Source organism: Meleagris gallopavo, chromosome 3, assembly GCF_905368555.1.
Source record: "Meleagris gallopavo chromosome 3, MGAL_WU_HG_1.1, whole genome shotgun sequence".
Taxonomy (NCBI): Eukaryota; Metazoa; Chordata; class Aves; order Galliformes; family Phasianidae; genus Meleagris; species Meleagris gallopavo.
This window is the reverse complement of record NC_139406.1, coordinates 11,674,540-11,699,652: the sequence shown is the minus strand read 5'-3', so window position 1 is coordinate 11,699,652 and position 25,113 is coordinate 11,674,540. Positions and strand designations below refer to the sequence as shown.

The 25,113-nt window shown below is 40.7% G+C and overlaps 2 protein-coding genes across 4 annotated transcripts in view; one reads left to right on the top strand and one right to left on the bottom strand.

Moving 5' to 3' along the window:
* F13A1 (coagulation factor XIII A chain) overlaps nt 1–25,113 on the bottom strand; it is a 191,720-nt gene that overhangs the window by 156,045 nt on the left and 10,562 nt on the right. The gene's annotated exons all lie outside the window — the stretch shown is intronic.
* On the top strand, nt 1,363–24,419 carry LY86 (lymphocyte antigen 86). The gene is made up of 5 exons (XM_010708394.4): nt 1,363–1,625; nt 13,802–13,888; nt 15,151–15,279; nt 21,266–21,318; nt 24,122–24,419. The coding sequence occupies exons 1-5, from the start codon at nt 1,505–1,507 to the stop codon at nt 24,212–24,214; spliced, it is 483 nt and encodes a 160-aa protein (XP_010706696.1). The 5' UTR covers nt 1,363–1,504; the 3' UTR covers nt 24,215–24,419.

Here is a 25,113-nt window from a genome sequence, read left to right as displayed (position 1 = left end):
TATGTGACTATTCACATGCGCTGTGCCTAGGGACAGTTGCCTGAATTCTCACCCTGGCCCTGGACATGCAATTTACCGTTATCCAAATATACCAGTATCCAAAACATGAAATAGGCCTGAATTTCATTATTTAAAGCATGGTCTCTTGGATTGTAGTGAATTAGCTTTCAGATGTACTATATCATGGCTGAAATCTTGGCCTCATCTCAAATCTATGGGATTACTTTTATTGTCTTTATTCAGGTCAGGAGTTTGCCTCAGGAACAACTCTACTGTTTAGCATTATTTTATAATTATCCTGTTAGATGCCTTCCTGCTTGCTAAAGTACATTGGCTTTTTCTTCTCCAACTTCACTCAGTGATGGAGCAAATGATACTTGCCGCTTTCAGAGCAAGAAAGACTGAGATGACCAAAGAAATCTTTTATCCAACTCAGTCACTTTACAGAGCCAATTTCTGCTCTCTGCAGCTCGGAGAAGAACACTACTGCATACATTGGCTTTAGGGTTGAGTTTAGCCTGTAAGTTTTTTCCATTTAATACTTTGTCCAGAAAAGTCCTTTTTGGCAACTGCCTTTTGAAATCCTATTCCAAACCCTGGATCTTAAAGTAAATAAGAGAATTTTAGTGGGGATGAGGCAGTCCTCCCTATTTTCCTTACCGATCATTCTTTGCCATCTGCATCAGCCACCAATTGGTGCATGAAGCACTGCTTTAAAAAAAAAAAAAAAAGCATGAGTGACAAATGCAGTGTCACTACTGGGCAGTTGAATAACCAGGAAAACAGAAGGAAAAAAAGGTTTACTTGACTGGGTTTACTTGACTGGGTTACTTAGGAATTGTACATTCCTAAAAACCACTGACCAAAATGAATGAAAATGCAGCCTCTAGCAGAGTCAAGCAGAAGGGATTCATTCCTGAAAGTTTTGAGAGGTGGTTTTCCAGTGTGCCAGCTTTTTTCAGACAAATCTCCCTTTCCTACAGCACACAGATTTTTCACCAAGAAAAACAAAGAAACCAAATTGGCCATCTTGCAACATTTGGTCCAACTTTGCATGATTAAAATGGGATGATTTGGATTGCATTTTGCAGCCAGCAGGGCTTCATAAGCCTGTCTGAAGTCCTGACCCAAATGCTTTGACTTCAAGAGAAAAAACTGGCAGTGAGAGAAAAAATAAACAGTTTGCTGTATCGTTCCAGCAGGCACCAAGACAGGGCTATGCAGCGTGGCGAGTAGGTGTTATTATCTCATTTGTCATTAGTTTAAACTAACACGAAGCAGAAAGCAGAAGTCTGAGCACACGGAAACAGCACCCTCCAATTCTGATTAGCCTCTTGTTTACACCACGTTGTGGCAATCTGGAGGCTGCATTGGCTCACTTAACCATTCTTCAGGCATGAGTGTAGTAACTCCTGTTTCTCTCTTGGAGGAAGGAAGGAGCAGCTAACGCACAGAAGAGTAGCAAAAGACAGAAGGATCAATTCTGCAAACTGCCACTGCAACCATGAAGACATTGAATGTTCTTGCCCTCATCTTAGTCCTGCTTTGCACCAATGCCAGCACAGAATGGCCTACACACACAGTCTGCAAGGAGGAAAACTTGGAGATATATTACAAAAGCTGTGGTGAGACTCTTAAAATTTCCATTTTCCGTTTCCTTTTAGCTAGGCATCAGAATTGTTCTTATCCAGCAAGAGGTGCTTTTATAAACCAAGCAATGAATGGACGGGTTACATTCCCAAGCTGGCACTGGGTTTTGCAGCTAGAATGTTTTGTCTTTCACATATAGCTGGTTTGGTTGACATGCACGCATCCAAATGTATTTAGATGGAATATAATAGAGAGGAAATAATGTAACCTAATTCAGATTATTAAACAGCTGTCAAAAATCTGTTCAGTATAAGAGATGTTTAGGATTTTTATCTCGAAACTTAGTTATTAAAAAAAGAACAACAAAAAAAAACACAGCAGAAAGAGCTTCAATCTTTCTCCTGCTTGCCTCTTGGACAACAGACTCTTCAATGCCCTGATCTACTGGTTTCCTTCTGCACAGTTGGGCTTTGGTGATGTGCTTTCTGTCCTCCCACTTGGAGTGACAAGGGACCCGGCGTGACAGCAGGAAGGAATCGTGTTCTCAGCTGCTGCCGCCATGCTCAGCGAGGCTTCAGCAGCAGCACTTAACAGAGGCATTTCCCAGGAACCATAGGGTTTGTTTGTTCTTTAAATCTGTAGAGAAGAAAAGGAGCAAGCAGCACTGGGATGACTGAAAATGAATTCACTGAATGGTGCCTGCTTTCCACCTCTTGCTTTGCTGGCCTTGTGCCTCTCCTATTGTGCTGATCTGCTTTACAACTGGGACAAAGGGAATTAGATTCACAGACGCTTCATTCATTTTCTGCACGTGATGTGAAAAGCGATTCGTGGCAAATGAGCACCCTAGAGTTTGTTTTTCCAATTCATCCAGATACAAAGGCTTTCCCGGGGGCTTTTTCTCCCTTGTAGCTTTCATGCAGTTTTGCACACCCATTAAAATAAAGCCAGTGAGGGACAAGAGAGGTAAATAAATATTTGCAATGCAATTCTTTCCAGGCCTGCTCCAAGGAGAACAAAGTCAGGCTTTACATATTATAAATGGGTATACCACTTTAGGAAAATATTTAATTAGCTATTGAGTGTGACCTTTGGTATTACCTTTATTTTAGTAAGAATTTATTGTATAAACCAATTCCGTTCCCTCTACAGGTCTCAGCATGAGATGCCTTAACATAGGGGCATAGGCTACAATTTGTGTCATTTCAAATGATGATGAAATTTGTCTTCAGGGCATGTGTCAGTCAAGCATTGCTTCTTACTATGCTAACAAAATGCATTTGTTTAGAGCTTACACATCACTCATTTGGTTTGCCATGCACACCAAGCTAACAGATTCAGGAGGGGATCACAGCTTGAGAAGCACAAGTCAGAGATCTTAAGACAGGTCCCAACACAAGAGTGATTTCTTTTCTCTTAGTTACAGGTATGGGAGATGAGAGGATTACAGAGACACGGAAACAATGCCCAAATTAAATCAGATTCCTTGTTTGAAGCCTGATTCCTCTTCCCCTTGCAGCTCTGGCAGATATAGTTGAAGGAACACTCAGAGCTGCTATTATGGTGTTCTGCCCTGCCTTTTCCTGAGGTTACCTGTAGCTTCAGAAAAGGAAGCACCATCTGCATCTCAGCTGATCCAGCTCATAGTGTTTTAGCTTGCATAAAACAAAAAAATATAAGGCTTTGTGAAGAGGCTGGGCCCAAAGTGCCTCCTAGATGGGGGAATACACAGAGCTCACTGGCCAGTTCACAATTGTGACAAAGACACTGATCACGCTTTCAAGGGGAGTTTCTCCCCTCATTTCATTCTCAACCATAATTAGATGTGAAGAATATAGCTTTTTTTTTCTTTAGCTATGTCCCATTGGCTACTCTTACCCAGGAGGGAAAAATCATAGGCCTAGTTTTGACAAGACTCTTTCCTAACAAACCTCATGAAAACTCTGCAATAGCAGCAAGCACAACATAAATGCTGGGCAGGTGCCCACACACTTCAGATATTCCAAAGGGAAGACTGTCTCAAAAACACGTTGTTGCTCATTCTTCAAGGTGTTGGTATGGAATTAAAAAAAGCTGGAGCACCTTCCTGGCTCACAGACCAGAGGTGAGGAAAAGGGACTGTGATAACAAATCCCAGCAGCCCCAGACATCATCCTGACAAACTACTGAAGAACAATAATGCTAAGCTGCAAAACTAAACCTCACTGAATGCAACCAATCCCAAAATAAATGACATTCTGTCTCGGTGAAACTATTCAACCTGCATACCCTTGGGGATAAAATATCTACAATGAGGTTGCCAGTACAAAAAAAAAAAAAAAAGGTAAAAAATTCCCCGATGGCCTAAAGAAGATCAGAATTTCACCCTTATTGTTGTTACTATAAATTCTTGGTGTTATCAGTGCACCAGGGTTGAATCAAGTAAAATGTAAGAAGGTTGGGGGAATCTTAGCCAAGTACTTCACAACTTTATTTCTGGAACTGGACGCCCTCTATCAGCAGATTAATAACAGAGTTTGGTCTAAGTATTTAAAATGGAGCTGTGTGTTCATTTTTGCTTAGCAGTTTATCAGATTCTCTTCTCTAAGGCAGTAAAAATCTGACTGAAGCTAAAAATGTGAGTTAATATAACTGTGATAAATGTAGCAGAGAGGCCTAGATGAATAAATGACAATAGATACAGAAAGAATAGCACTCTTCTGTTCTCAAAAGCAAGTCCCAGTTCCTGTTGAAAGCTCTTGCTCTAGCTGCAACCTGCCTCTATAATGGGGTATGTTACAGGTATGCATTAAGCACTTAGGCTCACTCCAAATTCTGGATCCTATGGAAAGGGTCCTCAGTATTACCCAGGCATATCAGACCAAGCCTTCAAGGACCAAGCCCTTAAGGCATGCATCAAAAAAGAGCTGGACAAGACCACAGCGATCAAAGTCACACACTTTGGGAGGAAGGGAAGGGAGGGGATGGGAATGTAATCTAAAAGAAAACAGATGAAAATTCTCAGCAGCAAGTCCATAGCAAGAAATATAGGCTAGGAGATGGATGGTCTGTAAGTAAATAGACACTATGCTGCCTCCTCTACATAACCACAGGAGACATAACACCGAGACAGTCTATAAATAGCAAGACATTTCCCATCAGTGCCATTCTTCCTCCCAGGAACAAGTGACAAAAACGAAGGAAGACCTCAGATGGTCAGAAATCACTTTAGAAACCTGAACAGGGATCCTAAGATAAAAGCAATGCATGTTAACATCTCTGACTGAGAAAAGAGAACTGTAATTGGCAAGTCTATGTGGAGACATGGAAAGAATCTACTACACAAATGGCTTATTGCTATCCTTTTTAATTTCACCTTGATTTTAACAATAAAAATACTTTTGACCTTTCCTGCTACATTTTAAAAGGCAATTCTGTGGGAAGGGAAAGATAGGAAGGCAACGACAGCAAGTGCCCTGAGCAGATTCTAATGGTTTCTGATTGTCAGGCTTCCACCTGAAATTGCAAGGTGCAGTGCAGTCAGAGACTACAAAATGTAACTCCTCAGTGCAGCTGCTGGCACCTGCCTCTGGACCATTTATCTGAGCTTGCATTAATTCACCATGAAAACATTCCTTCAGGGTAGTGTTCAAATGGGGCCCTCTTCATTGCATAAATAAAGCAGGTGTTTGCTGCTACAGGTGCATCAAAATGTTTTACAAGTGTTTTTACAGCTCTATCTTACAATTTTAGCTAGGTCAGGATATCTGTTTGTGTTTCAGGCAGGATAAACTGACCAGTACTCTTAGCGAATAATAAAGCTCTATGCTCAGATTAGGACCTCAAGGGTTTCAGAGCTGCCTGCTGCCTGAAAAAGGAGATTTCTTGACAAAACAGAAAAGACCACTGGTCAGGTATAAGGTTCTTAGGAAGAGTCTGGAGAGCATCCACCATTAAGGACTTTGCGTTCTATGCTTCAGGACCTTCAAAGTTAAATCTTGAAGTATATTCTTCAGGCTTTATAGAGTATGTTCAGGCTTTAGAAAATGTGTTCAGGGCACATGGGATTTTTGACTATCAGGCAGAGACAAGCAGATTTCCCAAATAACATTTGACCTTGGGCTTTTTTTTTTTTTTTTTTTTTTTTTTCATTCGAAGCTCAGCTAACAGCCACTAGCTGAAATTTCAGGAAGAGGAGGAATCAATCAGCATTCATTTCATACTGCAGAACCTTCACAGGAAACCAACTGTACTCTTCTTTACAATTTTATCTACCAACAGGTTTAAAGCCAAACAAATAACAACATTTAGTGATATGGGTAACTATTTGCTTTAATTAATGTCTTCTGCTAGACACAGCAGCAGGCCCCTCTGCACCCGAGAGAATTATTTTTCTCCTATAGAGAACAAAGTTAGACTGCATATGTTCACTAAGAAGATTTTCCCTACCCTACAAGTAGGAGAGAGCAGCACCGTCCACTTCCGTATGATCTTGCACTGGATTGCATTTACTAACAGAGAGAATCTAATTTTCATTGCTTTTATACTCGAGCTCAGATCTGGACCTTGGCCAAAAAAAAAAAACCCAAAAACAAACAAACAAACAAAAAAAAAACCTTGAATTGAACAGGGTTATTCTGGTTTATAATCTGCTCTGTCTGGATAGCACAATGTAGCTGTTAACCTTCCTGTTAAGCTCCACATTGAGGAAACTTCTCAGTGCTTAAAAATGAAAAAGTGGAGACTGATAGACTTGTTAGTACTGTTTCCTGACTGTTTGTCTGTCCCTGCTGAATAGTTTCAGTCTTACTGTTGTTCCCCTCACACATTCAGCCCATCACATCCTTTCTCCTATACACCAAGAGGCCAAATGCACTATTTCTCTTAAAACCCTTTTCCTTTTTTTTTTTTTTTGTTTTAAATAGACATGTCGCCCCCATCCCTGATAAATCAGGGATAGCAACTTGCTAACAGTCCTGCTAATTTGTCATTGTTGCAGCAGTAATTTCACAGCACATCTCTTTCTGCTTTCTTCATCAACCGAAGTTGCTGGTCTCTTTTCCTTGCTAGCCACATACATGCATATCCTCTAGATGAAGGACACAAGTAATCTGATAGCTTCAGCTGGCACAGAAAAGTGCAAAAAATTCTCAGCTCACGCATCTTCAGGGCAAATGTTCTGCTAGACACTTCATAAAAGAAGGTTATTTTTCTATTATTCTTCGTTTTTTTGGCAGACAGATTGAGCCAGATGCTTCTCTCTGATTTATTTATTTATTTCCCTCAAGCAGTCTCCAGCAACTGCTTCTACTTCTAAATTATTTAAAGCCACATGACACCAGCTCCCCTCTGATCTTTTGTTGCATAAATTGCTAATGGGCAAACAATCAAAGAACTTAGAATTTGACTTGAAAACATTTTTTATTTGCTCTGTCCAAGCAATCTTAGTGTCATAGCCTGGCTGCTGTACTCATCTGGTGTAGCTTACTTACTCCAGGGGGAAGGCCAGATGTTGACAGATACACTTCTAGCTCCAGCTCCTAATAAAGTGAAGCTATCATCAGAACCAAGGTAGCATGGATGTGAGTGCATATGTAAATTCGCTTTAATTCTGCACATGTAAAACTTGTAAAAAGTTTGGTCCCTTCATGAACTAAAATTCATGAATCTGTTTCACTCTCCACTCCATGAGAGTGGGCTAAAACTTTCTTCCTCTGTGTGAACTCTTAGGTTGTTCTTGCTTAGTTTTGCCTCATTTCAGAGAGTGGAGAGTATTTAGTAAAACGTAAATGGCGAGGAAGAACACAAGACAATTTCACACCTCTATGGTACTTTAGCAAAAAACATTATGTTCCGCATCTAGACTTTGAACCACTTAGAAAAAAATCAATATTAATGCTTTCAGTGAAGTTGTGGAGAGAATTAACCTCAGCTGAACTTCTGACTCCTTGCTTATTCATATGTGATATCACTAGGTTTTCCTAATCATCTCACCTAGAGCTGTAATGAAGGTCCCCAAAAAACTTCTGGACCCTACAATGCTTACAGCTTACCAGAGAAAATGGGAGGTAGGTGATTGGGTTCTTTCAGCAATTTAACATCCAGCAAATACAATCCAAGAAAAATGAAAACACAGCCCACAAATACCAAAATGACTTCTGCTATATGATTGCAGCAACATCAAGAAGGTGACCTAAAACTTGAGAATAGCAGTAGCCACCGAGGAGGAGATGTCCAAATACTTTGCAAAGAGCCACTACATGCTGAACCCCAAATCTCTGTTCCATCCCAGATGCTGATTTTAGACTCAGGAGAGCTGCTGTTTGCCAAGAACTAAGATCTTGAAAGCTATCAGAAAATAATTCAATGCACCGGTTTCCTCTTCACCTGAAGATGGATGGCTGCTGTCAAATGATCCAGCAGTGATTGGGCAGGCAGGAACCCAGCTACTTTCCTTAGCAGAGGGAGCATGCCATTCCAATTATAGCTTACTGCCACACTCCTGTGGTGGATTTCAACCCATTCTGGGAAAATGGGAACATTTAGTCCATTTATATTCTGCTGATTACTGTTCTGTATAACCAGCAGTAGAGCCTGCTATTCCAGAGCATGGCATGTGTCTAACAGCAGGGCAACTTCTAGTAATGTTTGGTTCTATTTCTGATATAAGTCTGTTGTGAATCTCCAGTCCTAGTGGCAAGCTCTGATGCTCAGAGATCTGTCTCAAGTAGAACAATATAAAGAATGATAAAGAAACACATGAAGAAGGGAGAGACAGATCTGATTAGGACACAGGCAGTTATTGTATGCATCTTACTCATGCAGCGCATGGTATTTTCTTACCAGCAGAACAGAAGAACAAAGACTTTCTCTCTAATACATTCCCTGCTGGGCCTAAATTAATGCAGTATTTTCTTGTTAGACGCTGTAGCTGAAGCCTGTCCTGCCTCCCTCCCTCTCTCAAGCTAACTAGGACAAATCAGGATTATCAAATACAAATGCAGATCTGTATGTGCTATCTCTCAAAGCCAGTATCTTTCAGTTTTGTCTTTTTAAACAAGCTTAGGCAAAGCTTTGTCATACCACACAAAGCACAGCAATGCACGCAGTCTCTCCAAATATAACCAGAAGCAAAAGTAAGAAAAGTCCCCATGAATCCTCAGACACTGGATATCCCCTTGAGCCCTTACAAACAGCTCTCACAAGCCTGCTATCAGTAAAGGTGGTTTGGGCAGGAAAAAGCAGGGAGACTCAAGTCAGGTTTTTAGAAGGGCTACTTTACACAAGACACTGACAACCCTACCCCAAACACAGCCCCTCGCCTCTGATGCCTTCACAGAGCCTTCCCTCCAGCTCACTGCCAGCTACTTGATGTGGGGCCAGGCAAATCTCTTCCTTTGTCTCAGTCTGTCACATATCTTTGCACGTGGGTTCAGCTCCCCATCCCACATCTGGTCCTCACACCCCAAACAAATGCTGTTACTTTTAGAGTCACTGCCCCAGTAACGAGACTGGAGGAGCTACCAGCCTTCTGGCTTACCATTTCTGAACACTTGCAGTTTTTGGTACACTCAGCAATGACCTTTATTTGAAACAGTATGAGACAGAGACTTAGTCCTTGACTTAAATTGTTTCATAAGATGCTGGAATCACTCAGCTCCAAAGCTACGGCCTTCATGGTTAGTAACACCTGTATGTAATTGCATGTAATTGCTATTTGTATTACTGATGTTCAGTGTTCTTGAGAGAGAATGATTTAAAAATTGCAAGAACTTTTTTTAAAAACTATAACTTAAATTTCTCTTGCTAGTGTTCGAGAGGTTTTTAGCTTATAGATTATACTGAGATTAAATCTTCAGGCTTCTCTCTAAAGCCATGCAAGTTTTTTCAGAAAGGAAGCAGAGCTATTAACTCACAGTTTGTAGACCCCAGGATGTTAAGGATACATTAACAATGACTTTCCTGTTTCTTAACCTCCACGTTGCCTAAGCAAGAAAGGAGGTTATCAGAAAGATACAGGAGATACAGAAGATAAAGCAAGTCATAGCTCTTACAAAGGAAGCCAGCGTGCCTCTCCAAGGATAGGCCAAGATTGGTCCTGTCTCTGAAGTGAGTGCCTTGGGATGAAGCATCCTTATCTTGATTAACTAGCTCCAGCTGACTTGAGTCACACTTTATTCCACTCCCTACTGAAAAGAGGGTCTCTATTCTTCATTCTTCCCATATCTGAATATGGCTGTGGCATACACGGAAGGCAAGACCCAAAGGGAAGTTCATTAAACTGAAGATACACAGGGAAATCTATATGTGAAACTGGAAACTTGTTAATTCAGCTGGACTTTCTTCCTCAGTACCTTGTAAATAAATTCCACAGTGTCAAATATAACGCTAAGCATTCAAGTTAGTTTATTTAAATAAGCATTAAAGGAAAAATGTCAAATGAATACAGAATCTGAGATCTGAAATAGTTCCTCATTCTTTCCTTCCCTTTGATATTGAATATTGTAAGGATGTAAGGACTAAAGATTTAATTTTATTAACAGCTTTGAAGATGAAGACTGTTGGGTAATTACTAAATAGGTTTCTTCCTTGTATTTGTATACATCTCTTCTAGCACCAGTCTGTTCGACCCTAACCAAGCCCAGCTACATAACTCCACCTAACTCCACAACTTTCACCCAATTTCTAACTGTGAATTTGAAAGACACGACGCTTACCAACTTAGAGAGTTTTCTTGCCACTGCAAGACTTATAGATGTGGTCTTTTGCAAGCAAAGCTCTCCTACTTGCTCTTAGTTCAATTATAACCACCGATTTTCATACTCATATGGAAGCAGTGGGATTTAAGAGCAGATTCAGATGACAGTAAAGCCAGTAGAGGAGTAGTTTACAAGATAAGGAAGAGGGAAAGAGAAGAAAAGACAAATTGTTCCAGAGTAGCCCAGCAAAATTACTATACTAAGTGCTTCATATTCAGCCATGCAGATTCCATAATGCTGTTAATGGTCTGGTAGCTCTGGCTCTGAGGGACATAGCAGCAGTAGAGAGAATTTGCAGTCAAAATCCTGCTCCTGCCCACCTTTATGAAACTGCAAATGTTACAACCCAAGCTTTTCTTACGCGAATATAAAGAGACACTGTAAATGCCCTTTTTCCCCTCTCAGTAAGCAGATTTTCATTAATAAACCTCAACATGTTTGCAAAATTTCCATCAACGTTTTAAGTGTTGGTAATATATCAAAGCTGAACTGGAAAAGCAAAACTCTGCAACCAGTTGAAGAGTTTCTACTTTAATTATGGAAGAGAGAGCAGATTGAAGGGAGTGGGTGGAGGGAAGTCTGGGAACATACAGTACTGTGCACTATGAAATGTTGCAGGGAAGTGGAAGGCTGAAGGGCAGCCCCACGTGTTTGAGAGATTTAATGGTAAATGTTATTGCTCCACACATGTGAAAGACATAACATGCATTTTTTTCAGTCTAACCAGCTCGCTTCAGATTGAAGCAAGAAGGAAGAGTAAGTATTAAACCTCCATAAGAGAGAAACAGTGACTCACAGTTGTGCAACAGAAAAAATGGCAAGTTGCTTTTGTCACACGAGGCACTCCCCAGTATTTAAGGAAAGAGGAATGAGGCACACTACCTTTGGTCCCAGTGCACAACTGAATCTACAAGCATCTTCGCATATTAAATGGTTAAGAAAATTAATACTATCTCCTTTAATTTCCTTTTAGCAGTACCCTTTCTGCCTACATTTTTTGAAATCCAGACTCCCTGGCACCATAGATTTAGCAAAACAGCCTTCCTTTCAATTGATTTCAGCAGGAGTCTTCAATGTACACAACAGTATCTAGGATGCTGGATAGCCTGAATTTCCACAGGAAGATGGTCATAAAATTAATCGTTGGTTATTTTGCTGGATTTTTTTTTTTTTCCAGTAGAAAAGTTGGTTTCACAGCAACAGAGCAACAACATAAAATCCAAGTGCTCTAATTCATAAATATATCTGGAATATTTCATGTTGGTGCTTTCACACACGTTTCCTCTTCTCTGTGGAACGGTAACACTCGTCTGGATACATCAGTGTCCCTCTGTACTGCATCTCTGACGATGGAGGAGGAGACATCATGGTTATATTATACAATCAAACTGGTCACCTGGCAAAAGAGCTCAACCCGTAAGAAAAAAAAGACAGATAGGAGACATCCAAACTAAAGCAATCCTGAGGTCAGGTTCTTGATAAGAAATCCATTCTTTCCAGCAAAGCTTGTTTTCATGAAAAACCCCTTTCCATCAAACAGTTTTGGAAGAAAAAAAATCATGCTGAAACAACAACAGTGCTTTTAGCCCTAATACCACAGATCAATTTGTTGATTAAAGCACAACCTAGTCTCTTTGAAAAGAAACAGATCACGATCTATGTTGCAGTGCCATCTTTGACCATTGTTCCGTTCTGGATGTTACAGAACTGACAACTGTTGTCATTTGACAACCAGTGCTGTATGTAGGCACCAATATCCAACTTGCTCAGGATTTGAGCAGCTGTTTCCTGAACCTTATCCTCGCACCACACACCAAAAACAGACATGAACAGAAATGAAAATCTTGCAGAAGTCCAGAGCAAAGGGGAAGCCAAGCCTTGAGAGGTGGAAGAGACCAGAGAGGAAGCAGGTATAACGGCCCTGGTAAAAAAAGGGAAGTTTGCTTTTCTTTCCAGCTAGAGCAGGAAACTCGATTATGGGAACTTCTGAAGCTGCAATAACAAAGCAAGAACTGATAGGATCATGGAAGGGGAGGACAGACACTCCTCCTGCCACATTTGAGCAGCTCATGGAGAACTCCAGGCACCAGCTTCTTGTCCCAAGCAGTTCATGTAACTTTAGTGGTGTGGAAGAAGAAATACAGCCCAGGTACAGAGCGACAAGAAATGCTAGAGGTTTTTACCTCTCTCTTCTGAGCAGTTACTTGAAGTTGTCAGGAGTTAGGACTTCGGAGCTCCTCTTGGACCATGCTGACAACTCACACGCTGCAAAGTCTGGCTAACATTGCCAGGTCCTCCTGGTGCTTTCATTCCCTTGGTGCTCCCCTCTAGACAAATAGGCCTTGGTCACCCAGGTTTGGTCCCTGGTAGCTGCTACAGCTGTAGAGCACTGCTGCAAAAACAGGGCCAGGCAAGGAGCTGAAGCACTGCAGACACGCTAACAGCCACACAGAAAACACTGACTTGAGTTACACCACAGCAGCAAAGCAAAATTCTCCCAAGCCATTATTTTCCATTCAGTAAGATAATCACCTCAAAGTACAAGCCATAATAACTTAGAAACAGAATTCATTTTCCAAGTCTATAATTTGTCACCAACAGCTCTCTTTAAAGCATGGAGCCTACGGCTGCTTCTGTGCGTGCCACAGTTGCGCTTGGGCCCATCATCCTCACAGCTTCTTCAGTTTCCACTGAGAGACAGATGCACAGGCAGGCAGTGAAGATGCATCAGGGCCAAATGTGTCTAAAACAGGCCTTAAGGCTCTGCTGCAGCATATATCCATAGGTTAGGTGACAAGCAGCCAAACTAGCCACATCTTCCACCTCTAGCCACGGCTCTGGAAATCTCTTTCTTGTGTCGTTGGTTGTAGCAGTGCCAACAGCAATGGAGCTGTCAGTTGTTGCTGCTTGCTGTCACCAGAAAGAGACATGTTGGCAAGCCTTCAGGCATAGCACAGAACCGAGGGAAGGTACAAGCAGGGGGAAAGCATTTGTGTTTGTTCCAGTTTTGGAGCTTCATGCTGAGAAAAGGGCACCACAAAAAGCAGTAACAGCCACATCTGCGTCAGTCAGCAGCTGTAGGGCTCCCCTTGTCCCCAGCTCTGCTGAAGTCTCCCAGAGAAGAAATGTGGAATATTTCCCAGGTTACAAATATCACATGGTGGTGGGCCCAGCACGAAGCACTGCAGGATTTCAGCTACACTATCTGTTTTTCCTTTTTGGACTTTCCAAACTTCAGGATTTAGATTCCCAGACAATCACCAAGTCAACTTCAGACTTACAAAATACACAGAATATACAGAAATAACTATTAAACACAGAGTGTAAGAGCTTTGAGTCTATCATGGAAAATATCTAGGAAATATCTGTTTTTTATAACACTTCCGTACTTCTACTGTTGTTTTCTATACAGTCAGTATCTCATTATAAGAAAAAAACCAACTTGTTACTCACTGCTTTCTTTTTCCTGATAGATCCCCAGCAAGACTTCGCTTTCAGCATTGACCGTTGTTCAGATGTCACAACCCACACCTTTGATATTAGAGCTGCAATGGTCCTAAGTAAGTGAGTTCCTATTTCCTTGTGCTGTAAGCAGGTCTGTTTAAGCACTGGTATTAAGCAAGCAAGAGTAGCAACCTCCTATAAAGTAAAAACAATACTTCATTTCTGAGAAATTTCAAAACTGGTATGAGGCTAGAAGAGTGTCAGGTATGTTACCAGTCCTGCCTCAAACTGTGTATGTAACTCAGAGCAAGTCACAGAGTTGTCAGTCCTCATTCCTCTCCTACCCTTCATCTCTAAGTGGGGATAGCCAAGGTGGGGGCTGCTCTAGGGCTTGTCTTCACAGCTAAGTTATCTGGGGAGAGTCTCTTTGAATGAGATGGCTTCAGGCCCCATACCCTTGTGTCAGCACCACAGAATTATATTCCCCAGCACTTGCCTGAGCTGCAACTGAAGGTCAAAATCAGCAATGCATTTGAGCTAAGGGTCTGGGTGCACAAGTTAATATTAGTTACAGCTTGACTTTTGACCATTCCATGGATAAGCCAACTTCTTACCACCCTTTTGGCCCCAAGCTCACCTTCTGCTGCTACAACAAATGAGAGTGCACTGCTGCATACTCCTGGTACTAAACATGAGTTTGTAAGCCGAGCATCTTTTAGCACTTTGGAATGCCCTCTTACATGCAAAGGTCATCCTCTCAATGGATATGCTGCCCTTTTGCCTGGGGAGCATCTGTTATCAGGTGGCTGCAAAGTTAAACAAGCCCACACACCACGGTACAGGCATTTGCAAATACCTTTCCAACAACTCAGATTACAGGACCTACCTCTAGATCTGGCAGCCTCACTAGCTTATCTATATGGTAGCCAGCTAAAAAGGCCCAAACAAGCAACCTCGCAGCACTACTTAGATGCTTTGCTGGTTCGTAGCGTAAGTCTGGCTTGGGACATTTTTCCAGGCAGCAGGTACAGGCCAGGGGCTGCTCCCAAGAGCTCACTAGGTTTGATCACACTGCTAGAAACAGGAAGAAAGTTTTGGTTTACGCACACAACCTTTCCTAAGCCAGAGAATGGTCATGACCACATTTTAAAATACAAATGTAAGCTACTGTGTCCCTTGTCAAGGTATATGAGGGGCTTGGAGAACTGTTCCTGAAGCACAGATTTCTATGTTTCAGGAGTTCTCGGTGAAGAAAAAAATGTATAATTGCTTAAACGAGCGGCAGGGGGGAAGTAAATAGAAAGTTTCATAAAACATAAATTTATAAGCGTGCTTAGCCTTGCATTTTCTCTGAGCACTCCTTCTACTTTCTGTACAGGACACAGCATCAAGGAACTGTATGTCAAGATTGATCTGATCATAAACAGGAAGACTGTCTTAAGCTACACAGAGACACTTTGTGGACCAGGCGTTTCTAAGCTAATTTTCTGTGGAAAGAAGAAAGGAGGTAATTTAGGTAGCACTCTAAAATGTTTGATGGCTACTGAGTACTGCAAGCAGGATGCACCTGCTGTGCTACTGAACGCACCAATATATTGTAATGTTATGTTTATTTCAACAGCATGTTAACGGGTGGCAGAAACACAGTAGGGTAGCATGCTTCTCCTCTAACCTGCTTGCTCACTTTTCTTTTAATCACAGAATATTGCACACATATGGGATTTCAAGTCCATAAAAAATAACTTTGGTAATGTGACCACATCCAGCAGCAGAGGGGTTCATAAGCCCTATTTATAGCCACGTGGTTGTCATGTGAGCAAAAAGTATTTCAGAACTGGCTTTTATTTTTGTCTGAGGAAGGGCTGAACAAACAAACAAGGCGTTCTGAACACATTCTTTACTACTAAGCAAATAACACTTCCTGTTCTTAAAGGCAGTTCCTAACACAAATTAACAAGAACTATGCTTGAAAAGGATATTTGGATCAGTATAGAATGTGGTACCATCTATGCTTTGCATCTTGTTTCTGCTCACCACGTGTCTAATGCTGCTGTCAGATGATTTATAGTTCATGTCAGTCAAACTGCCAACCAGTGCTGTAGTTGGTTTTCAGCGGCATTAGCTGTGCACAGACCACTCTTTGGTCTCAAGTGAGCCTGGGCACTTCAGGGACTCTTCTGCCATGACTTAGGCCAGATGGGGCACAGACAGCCACAGCAGGTCCAGAAGAGCTATTGTCATTATTTTGAAATCACTTCTATGTCACAATCATTTTTGTTGGCTGATTTTAAAATAAAGAAGTAGAATTGCAGAGAAGTTTGCCACAGAGTTGTTAGAGAAAGTTTCAGGAACTCTGCTTTTCTTCCATTCACCTTCATCTCCATCACGATAACATTGTACTAATTCACATGTGCATGGGCTATGAGTTTCACAGCCACACACAATACTAATGCTAAGACAACCCCTGGAAAATTACTAAAACATTTCACACCCCATGGAAATACCACAAAGAATATTAGAGAAATGCTGCATGAGCAACCAATTATGTAAATCCTGTAAGCCAGACAGAAAAAAAAATGTACAGCTTTCTTCAGTTGAGTGTTGAATTATAAGAAAAAAAAATAAATGCCATATACCTAGTAAAAAATCTTACTCTATGAGATACTTAATAACATCCTTTAGGGAACACATTGAGAAGTGGAGCCAGTCCTGAGCAAAGCACAAACTGCTCTTCACACATTAAACTACAAAGCCAAAATCTCCTGGGGTTTCCAAGTCCCTTAATCTTGGACTGACAGGTGATTGTTTCTACTAGTTGAAGTGCACTATGATATAATACCATCGTTGGTTGTTTGAATATTATCTTCATTTAGAAGCATCCCTAAGTTTGGGCCAGGACATACATCTCACATTCTTTAAAACACATCACCTGTTTGATGCAATTCAGCATAGCTGTATTTTGACCATATTAGTACAGTTATAAGCCTGACCTAATACTTACACAGAAAGACAACATTGTGAAAGGATAGATAGCCCTTTTGGAGCCCTATTTTCACTGTTGTCTACAGACAGTATTTCCAACATCTGTTTAGATGTGACCTGAGTTTAAAGATGCTCTACACTGAATGCATGTACCCACCACAAGGAGGACTTGTGCTTCCCTTTCCCACAGTGACATAGAACATAGTTCTGCCGATAAAGTTAAAATTAAAAGAGATTGATATAAGATGGAATTGGCAAAGTTTAGGGTTCTCCCTTACCACCACCTTTTTTTGTCCTATAATGCTACCGCTTTGCCATGACTTTAAGAAATACTTTAAGACACCTGGTACAGCTGGAGGTTTCATCTTCGTCATAATCATAGTATTTAGTATTTATGTTAAGCAAACGTCACATCTGGCACAGCTCACTGGGACTCCTAAGTAAGGCCCTGAAGTATTTTTTGGAGCTATATTTCTCTTGTGAAGTTGCAAAAACTCAAAGGTTTCAAGGAAATAAGTCATTGTTCACTTAAGAACAACAATAACAACCCAACCTGCTAAATTCTTTGTTTTAAAACATGAGCTCAGCTCTTCCTCTTTTTCAGTAGAAGTGCTGGTTATTCTCTATTTCCTCCAAAGAAAACAGTTATGTAATATTTAACAGATTTCCTAATGCAATCACTAAAATCAGAGAAAAAAGACTTAAAATAATAATATTTTGTAGAGTGCCAACCACAACCTGCAGGCTTAAACATAACTCTGCAAGTTCACACTCGCAGACAATACAGCCCTGACATTAAAACTCCACTCTATATTTCATTGACTTTTTCAGTAGGTTTTACAGTGAGCATGTTCTAAAATAGTATTTGGGAATAAAAATAGAGAATAATGCATGAGATGAGATTCAGAGCTGAGTATCACTTGGAGTTTAGGTACATGTTTCTGACAAAGCTAGGTCTATTGATATACAATGCCATCTTGCTTGGCCCCTTCATCTCACATTCTCCTCCCCAGTAAAGAAAGTGGATGTTTCTCACCAAGCTATGTATTTATATACATTTTTCTCACTCAAATGTATATCTATAGCTGGCAGTTATTCAGTTCATTCCTGTATCCCTAAAATTCACAAAAGTTTTGTGTCAATTGCACGGGTGCAAGATCGTGTCCTAGAAGAGCTCCAACGTGGAGCATTTAAGCTCTAAAAAGATTTAAGATATAGAAAAAGAAGAGGTGGGTGCAGATGTACAGGGCCTTTATATAGTACAAGAGTGTGAGAACGTTTAAGATTTTCAGTGCAAGGAAGATTTGAGAAAGAGGAGTGAGAAATTCATTATAGGTGTTTTGTCGGGAATGAGAGGCATCTTCATGATAAATGATAACTGGTAACTTGAAGTAGTTCTCAGGAAGTTCTTACGCATTTGAAAGCTCTGCATCAGACTGGAAAATACTAAAGGCCTGTTTGCTTACAGGGAAAAGGACTAAGTTACTTTTGGTGGAAGTAACAGTGAAAAGCTCCTGCAAATACAATAATATCACCTTGAATCAGTGGTACATTAGAAATGTTTTTCAGGATCCTCTACAGAAATCACCTGCAGTTAAGTCTCTAGGAAAAAGAACTGAACATGGAGTAAAAGCATATCACTAATGACAGCATACTTGACATGCTATAATATATCAGACTAATAAAAAAACTGGGGGAAATTTTAATGAGAAAAATGTAGCCATAGTTTATACTTCTCCCAATTATATAAATAGCAAACAGTCATGTGTTTATGGAAATATAAAAGCATCTGGGCTTTCTCTATAAAGACCACAGAATTTTGTCAATGAGCTAAGCTCAGTGTTTGTGACAGTTACAGTTACTGCAACAGATGTGTGCATCTTCTTTCAACGGAGGAACGCAGAAGTGTGTATGACTATATGAAGGATGCTGTGATAAACTACAGTCCTTAAAGCCTCTGAGGATGTTTACATTTCTGGAATTACAACAAATCTTCATGCAAGAGAAACACTGAATGGACTTGGAGAAGCCTGATTCAGCCAGCGTAGGCACTAAGAAGGTTGCCATAGTCAGGAATGAGTATGAACAAGAAAATTCAGTTCTGTATTATTTTCTGGCAGGTCACAAAATTGCTTTTGCTTTCCAGTCAGAATATACTTTCAAAAAGCACAGTCCTTTTACATAATCCTAGGAATAAGGAGGGTCACAAGAGTCACACATAGTAGTTGAGTTGGGAAAGGACCTCACATCTGGTCCAGCCTTCCTGTTCAAGCAGCACCTCACAGAGCAGGTTGTCCAGGACTACACACACACTGCCTTTGACTGTCCCCCAGGATGGAAACTCTGGGCAGCCTGTGCTAGTGCTTGATCACTCTCAAAGAAAAACTTTGAGAGTTTCCTGATGTTCAGATAGCATCTCCTCTGTTCCAGTTTGTGTCCATTGCCTCTTAGCTTGTCACTGGGCACCACCAAAAAGAGCCAAGTGTTGCCATCCTTTCAGAAACAAATGGCCTGATGCCTCTTGTTTCATGTTAAAATATAGGTTTTGCAGAACTTGGATGCTGTTTCTCTACATTTTGATTTTGGACAGCTTTCCAGCAGTCTAAGTAGGACTCTAATGAGCTACATGATCCAAGAGGAATTTCCATATCCCAGAGAAAAAGGATTTCAGAGAAAGATTATGATTCCTAGCCCAGTTTCTTTTCTACCCTCCTCTGCTGCCATCTAAGATTTGTTAAGCTCAGAACTAATTGAAGAAGAGAAAGACAAGGCTTATTTTAGGCTATATACTGAAAGTAAGTGTATACAAAGCACAAAACGAACCACGGCAGAGTCTACATCATTCCAAGGTGCAACTCACAGTAAGCCTTAGCTCATCTCCACACACGTGGCCCAAGTCCCAGGCAAGTCACTTGTCACATACATCATGCAGTATGCAGTGTCTTTAAACTCCTATTTAGGTTCTAGTAAGTTGTGAACTAAGTGGGCTGTGTTGTATTTTTAAGATTCTTGAGTCACCACTCTCTGCAGCAGAGATGTGTCAGACTCCAGGGCTCTTTCTTCATGCACAGCAGCAACCAGTGATGGCAATTGCTCTTTGAAAAGAAAAAAGACTCCTTGGGGCTCAGGTGAAGTGGCCAGGGAAGCAGAGGAAAAGGAGTGCTGTAATATAGTTAAACGGTTTGAGAGTGAGAAGTCAGCACACTGTGAGTGTATTCTTAGTTTTGGTATTAGGTTATTCAGAGACACACTTAGAAGTCCTGCAACTTCTCTACCTCCCACGATCACCAAGGCATCACCTTTAACAAACTTCTTATTAATACAAAAGTGTAGGACATTGATGATGTCTCATGTTTCTCCTCTTTTTCTGGTGCATACTATAATCGTGATTCTTTTAAGTTTGTTAAATGAAGGCATTGACTTGTATTTCATGATCTATAGGGAAGATGTTCTGAGGACTGATTTCCATTTCAGACACCAATTGTATGGTGGGATGGACCATGTGACAAATACATGACAAACCTCTTGTCCATTCCTTAACAAGAAACATTTTAAAGAAACACAGCGATGCTGGACTAAAACAACTCTCTAGAAGTGACGAGCATCAAGATGCCAGCACATACTTAAATATGACGAAACACTTATTCCTCTGTCACTCTCAAAGTAAAGAATATTTCATGACACCTACGAAAGAGAATCTTTAAACAGTTCTTCATTCTCCATGATTGGTATAGGGCAAGTTGTGTAAGAAATTCTGTACCGAAACATCTATGAATTTTATTTTCAGTCAAGTCTACACAGTTTGGCCCAGTAAGCTATGAAAAAGTAGGAGGAATTGCAGAACAGTTTGCAAAGTCTGTCTATTAATGCTAAAGTTGTTCCTTCTTCCACAGCGAAAAGCAAGTGTGTCTCACATTTAGGGAGATAAAGATCAGAAGGTGCAACTCCTGGGCTCTATTCCAGTCACCAACACAATTTGTGATGGCTTTAGCACACCAAGTAACTTGGTGAATGCTCCCTCAATAGCAAGATAAATGTTATTATTTTAAGGTCATGTTCAGCAAGCAGTCAGAACTCTACACCTACAGAAACACTCAGCTCAGATCATCGTTTTGACAATTTTAAGAAAAAAGCATAGTTCAACTATTACATCTCCAGGTGTTGAACAGATCATGCTAAAGGACTCATGTCTAGCAACTTTCAGCTCCCCTTTCATTTCCCCATTTGCAGGGGCATGCTGACACAAGAACAACCACCTGGTTGTGCAATGCCAATGCTCCCTCCTCCATCTCCTTGAGCTCAGGCACTGCCTTCCCCGTAAGGCACTACATGTCTTGACATTTGTCTGGGGATAGCTGTTGCAAGACTACATATTGAGCACTTTGCAGTTCTGTAACACTTGTCACTGGAGCACATTTAAGTGCTATTACAAAAAAGCATCTACTCTCAGCTGCTTGTTTCTGAAATGTGCTGCATGATATCTAATCATCCATCATCATTTTTGCTTCCAGAACATCTCTACTATGAGGGACCTGTCACACTGGGAATCAAAGAAATCCCACAGGTAAGTTGATCACCACTGTGCTCTGAAGCAAAAGGGCTTTCTGGAGGTGGTACAATCAGAAGATTATCAGCAATGATTGCCAGCATATTCCAAGCTCCCCCAGTTGGCACACTGCAGCATGGCTGGTCTTTTCAATACAAAATTAAGAGGCTATGCTTAAAGCATAGAGAGCCACCATTATCCTGACAGGCAGGTTTTCTTCAGATAGCAGATCTCCTCTACCAGTATGCAGCCATACAGTTCTTTAGTTGACTCCCCCTCTATTACTCTGAAACTGACAACAAATGAAGCAGCTCCTCCAAGGGATTTCTGAGAGACCAAGGCTGTGGTTCAGCTCACTCCTTAGTGGGCTGAACAATTTGGAGATGCTCATTCATCTTCACAAGCTGTAAAGGCAATTTAGGTAATTACTGCAACTGTACCTGATCCACCATGCATATACAGTGTTAGATACAGAGACAGATGTCTTCTAAGCTTTAAATGTAAGTAGGAGCTATGAGGGCAAGAATACTTTCTTTGGACTCATGGAATAAAATACATTTGTTAGCAAGGTGAGAAAGCAGGCAGTGCTCTTGGCACTACTCTGATTGAGTTGTCCGCTATAGATGTTCTTTACAAGCAGCCTTCTTCACATTCAGCTAAGTCTCCTTCCTAAATCTCAACCCAATTACACTGAAAGCAAAATAGGTCTTAAATGCTGAAAGCACCATGATCCCTTTTAACTGGGCACAACTTCAAGCTGCATTTGACCAGCCTATAAAAAATGATTTCTAGTCACATAAAATGGAAGCACATGGTTCAGTCGGTCAGACACCCTTTAGATTTGCTCACACAGAGAAGTATAGCAAGAATGCCCACTTCTTCAGCACCTGACAAAGAACCTATGTTACAGCCTCAAAGATGAGAGTCTAAGGCCTGAATGTCTGAGAGTCTAAGCACTGGAATGATCCAAGCACAAGAAAAGGAAAAGATAGGATCATAATAGGGATACAGAGCAAGAACGTAAGTCCTGAAGAGTTGAGTCTTGCACAGGCAAGAATGAAGATAGTTGAGTTTTGGGAGGATCAAGCCTCTGTAATGACAGTTACTATCGCATACATCTCAGTCTTCCCTTGTTGATAGCAGCAACCATAACCTTCACTTTCCAGGCACTCCCACGGGGAGTCCCTTATGCAGGCTGTTGTCCCATCCTCACAAATGTCCTTAATGTCATGCTTAGAGACGCCATGTCAAGTAACACCTTCTCTCCTCCAGCTCCTCACATAGGAACGTCCAAGCTTGTACCAGCCAGCATCCTGTTCCAGGAGCAGCTTTGCTAAATACTGATGGCACTTCTGTAGTAAAGACTCTATAGAAACATAGGCATAGGTCATCATATCAAACGAAACTTTGAGAACATGTACACAGTGTAACAGAACTCCAATTCTTGGAAAATTAGCTGAATTTGGAGTCAGAAATTCTAAGACTATTCACTATCTTCTTTTAATAACGATTGTTACCTATGAGGAAAATATTATTCTGAAGGATGAGAAAATTTAGTCACTAATGAGCTATGAAAATGAGTTACTAAAAACTCACTTCTATGAATTAAACGATAAACTTCTGGAGAATTAACATGCTTGTGAGGAAAGGAGTAGGAAGCCTTCACTGTTAATCAATCAATCAGGCAAATAACACTATCCTTCCATGCAGCAATCAGCTTCTGCTCATTCCAAAGTAGTCTCATCTGACCAGCCTAGGGGACATTTACACAATCTTCACAGCAATTATAACAAGGCTATATTCTCGTGAGTGTGTTGCCATTGGGCCTCTTTCTAAATTTGGATGTTACGCTTAGCTTGAACCTCTTTGTGAGGAAACAGGCCAGTTACTGCCTTAGAAATCCACGACAAAAGGCAAATGGAGAAAAGCCCAACTCATTCTAGCTGTGCTTTCCTCTGCTTCACAACCAGAAACACCCTGAGCAGGGTAAGAGCTTTCTATAATTCAAGGCCAGGAGGCCACTTCTGCCAAGCTCTCCCCTGCTGCTGGCATGCCTACCCCTACTTGTTCTCTTCCAAACTGCAGAGAACACTGAAAAATACCACAATGCCAGCAATCCAAAGAGCATGAAATCTAGTTCACCTCTTTCTCTCACTCTGTTAGATGAGGCTTGTCATCTCCCTGCCATGCTTCTCCTCCACTGGAGAGGGTGGTTTTGACCAATACAAAAAAGCCACAATACCTTTAAAGTTAAGATTTTTGCACTGTAATTACACAAATTCAACCTCCCTTCTAAAAAAGAAAAAAATTATACGTATTTTTAACCGCACAATTTGATGCTAAACTACCTCTTGTTTTTCCTACATAAGAATTAATTACATTGACTCATTTACATACACACATCTCCAAGATGCCATCTTTTGTAAAAACATACACGCTGAACAACAAGATCCAAGAAAGAAGTGCCAGACAACTGAGCACCTCTTCCCATTCCTGTTCCTGAACTGTGCTTGCTCACAAGAAACATGACAAGCTACATAGATTTGAAAGGAATTTTTATGCATCAAAACATTTTGTTCCCCATGCACTGTTTTAATTTTAAACTTGTGCTGTCAGCATTGATATTTCTGATGAGAACATTTTGGCAGAAAATATAGGCAACTCTTTCACCAGTTCTGAAACATTCGGACAGAAAATATTTTGGAGGAACATAACAGGAAAAGTGTTATTTTGTTTCTAGGAAGAGGAGACACTCCTAAAACCAGAAGCAGTTACTTACTACTCATGGGCTAATCTCTTGCTTTGTTTTTGCCTCATACAGGGAGATTACACTATTGCAGCAAGGCTGACTAACGAAGATCACGTCACTGTTGCTTGTGCTGATTTTACTGTGAAAAATTATTTAGATTATTAACTAAAACAACATACTCAGTCCAACTTCCTTAAAACTACGGATTCCTAAAGCTATTCAAGCCCAGCGAGCTGCTTGCATGCTTCACTGATTCTGAAGAATTCTCACATGGTGGTTCTGATGCTGTTCCTCTTTGCAATTCATTTTTTTGGAGAAGTCACTAGACCCTACCCTCTAGTGGTAATTTTATCTCCAAATGCACTCCGTAGCCCACTTTTCGCTTTTAATATATACAGCTGCAAATAGAAAGTATTTGATACCAACATTCTCATCTCAGGATGAAAATAGTACAAGGCAGAAAAGGCGAGAGCCAAAACAGATTTTTGCAGTAAGCTATGGAGGTATCCATTTCTAACACAGGCTAAAGAAGACTGTCATATGTATTATGCAGTTACAGCCCTCAACATTTTCAGTTTTTTGCAAGGCTTGTTTGGAGCCTCCATTGGTATAGATTTTGTTGTAACCACAGAACAAAGACCAAATAGGATGAGCATGACTCTTTTCAGTCCTCCGTGTTCAGTCACTCTATTGATATCACTTAAGTTTTCAGGATTCTTGTATTTTTTTTATTCTTTAATGCTTATAGCAATATGAGAATCATTTTGTTTTAGCTATATGCTGTTCTCACTTGTCAATAAATTTGCAAGAAAAAAAAAAGTTTTCTTCACATCTTGTGATTCTTGGACCATTCCAAACCTTAATATGGGGAAAAAAAAAACACCCACAAGCTGAGGGGAGAGCACCTAGGAGGGCAGGTTGAGGGAATTAAATTAAATGGGCTAGTTGTTTTTTGTTGTTGTTTGTTTGTTTTAAAGAAACATCAGCCACATTGATGCACATCTTATGTTAAGAGAGAACAAACTGTTTTTGCTTTGAGCAAGGAGCTCCATGAGACGTAAACA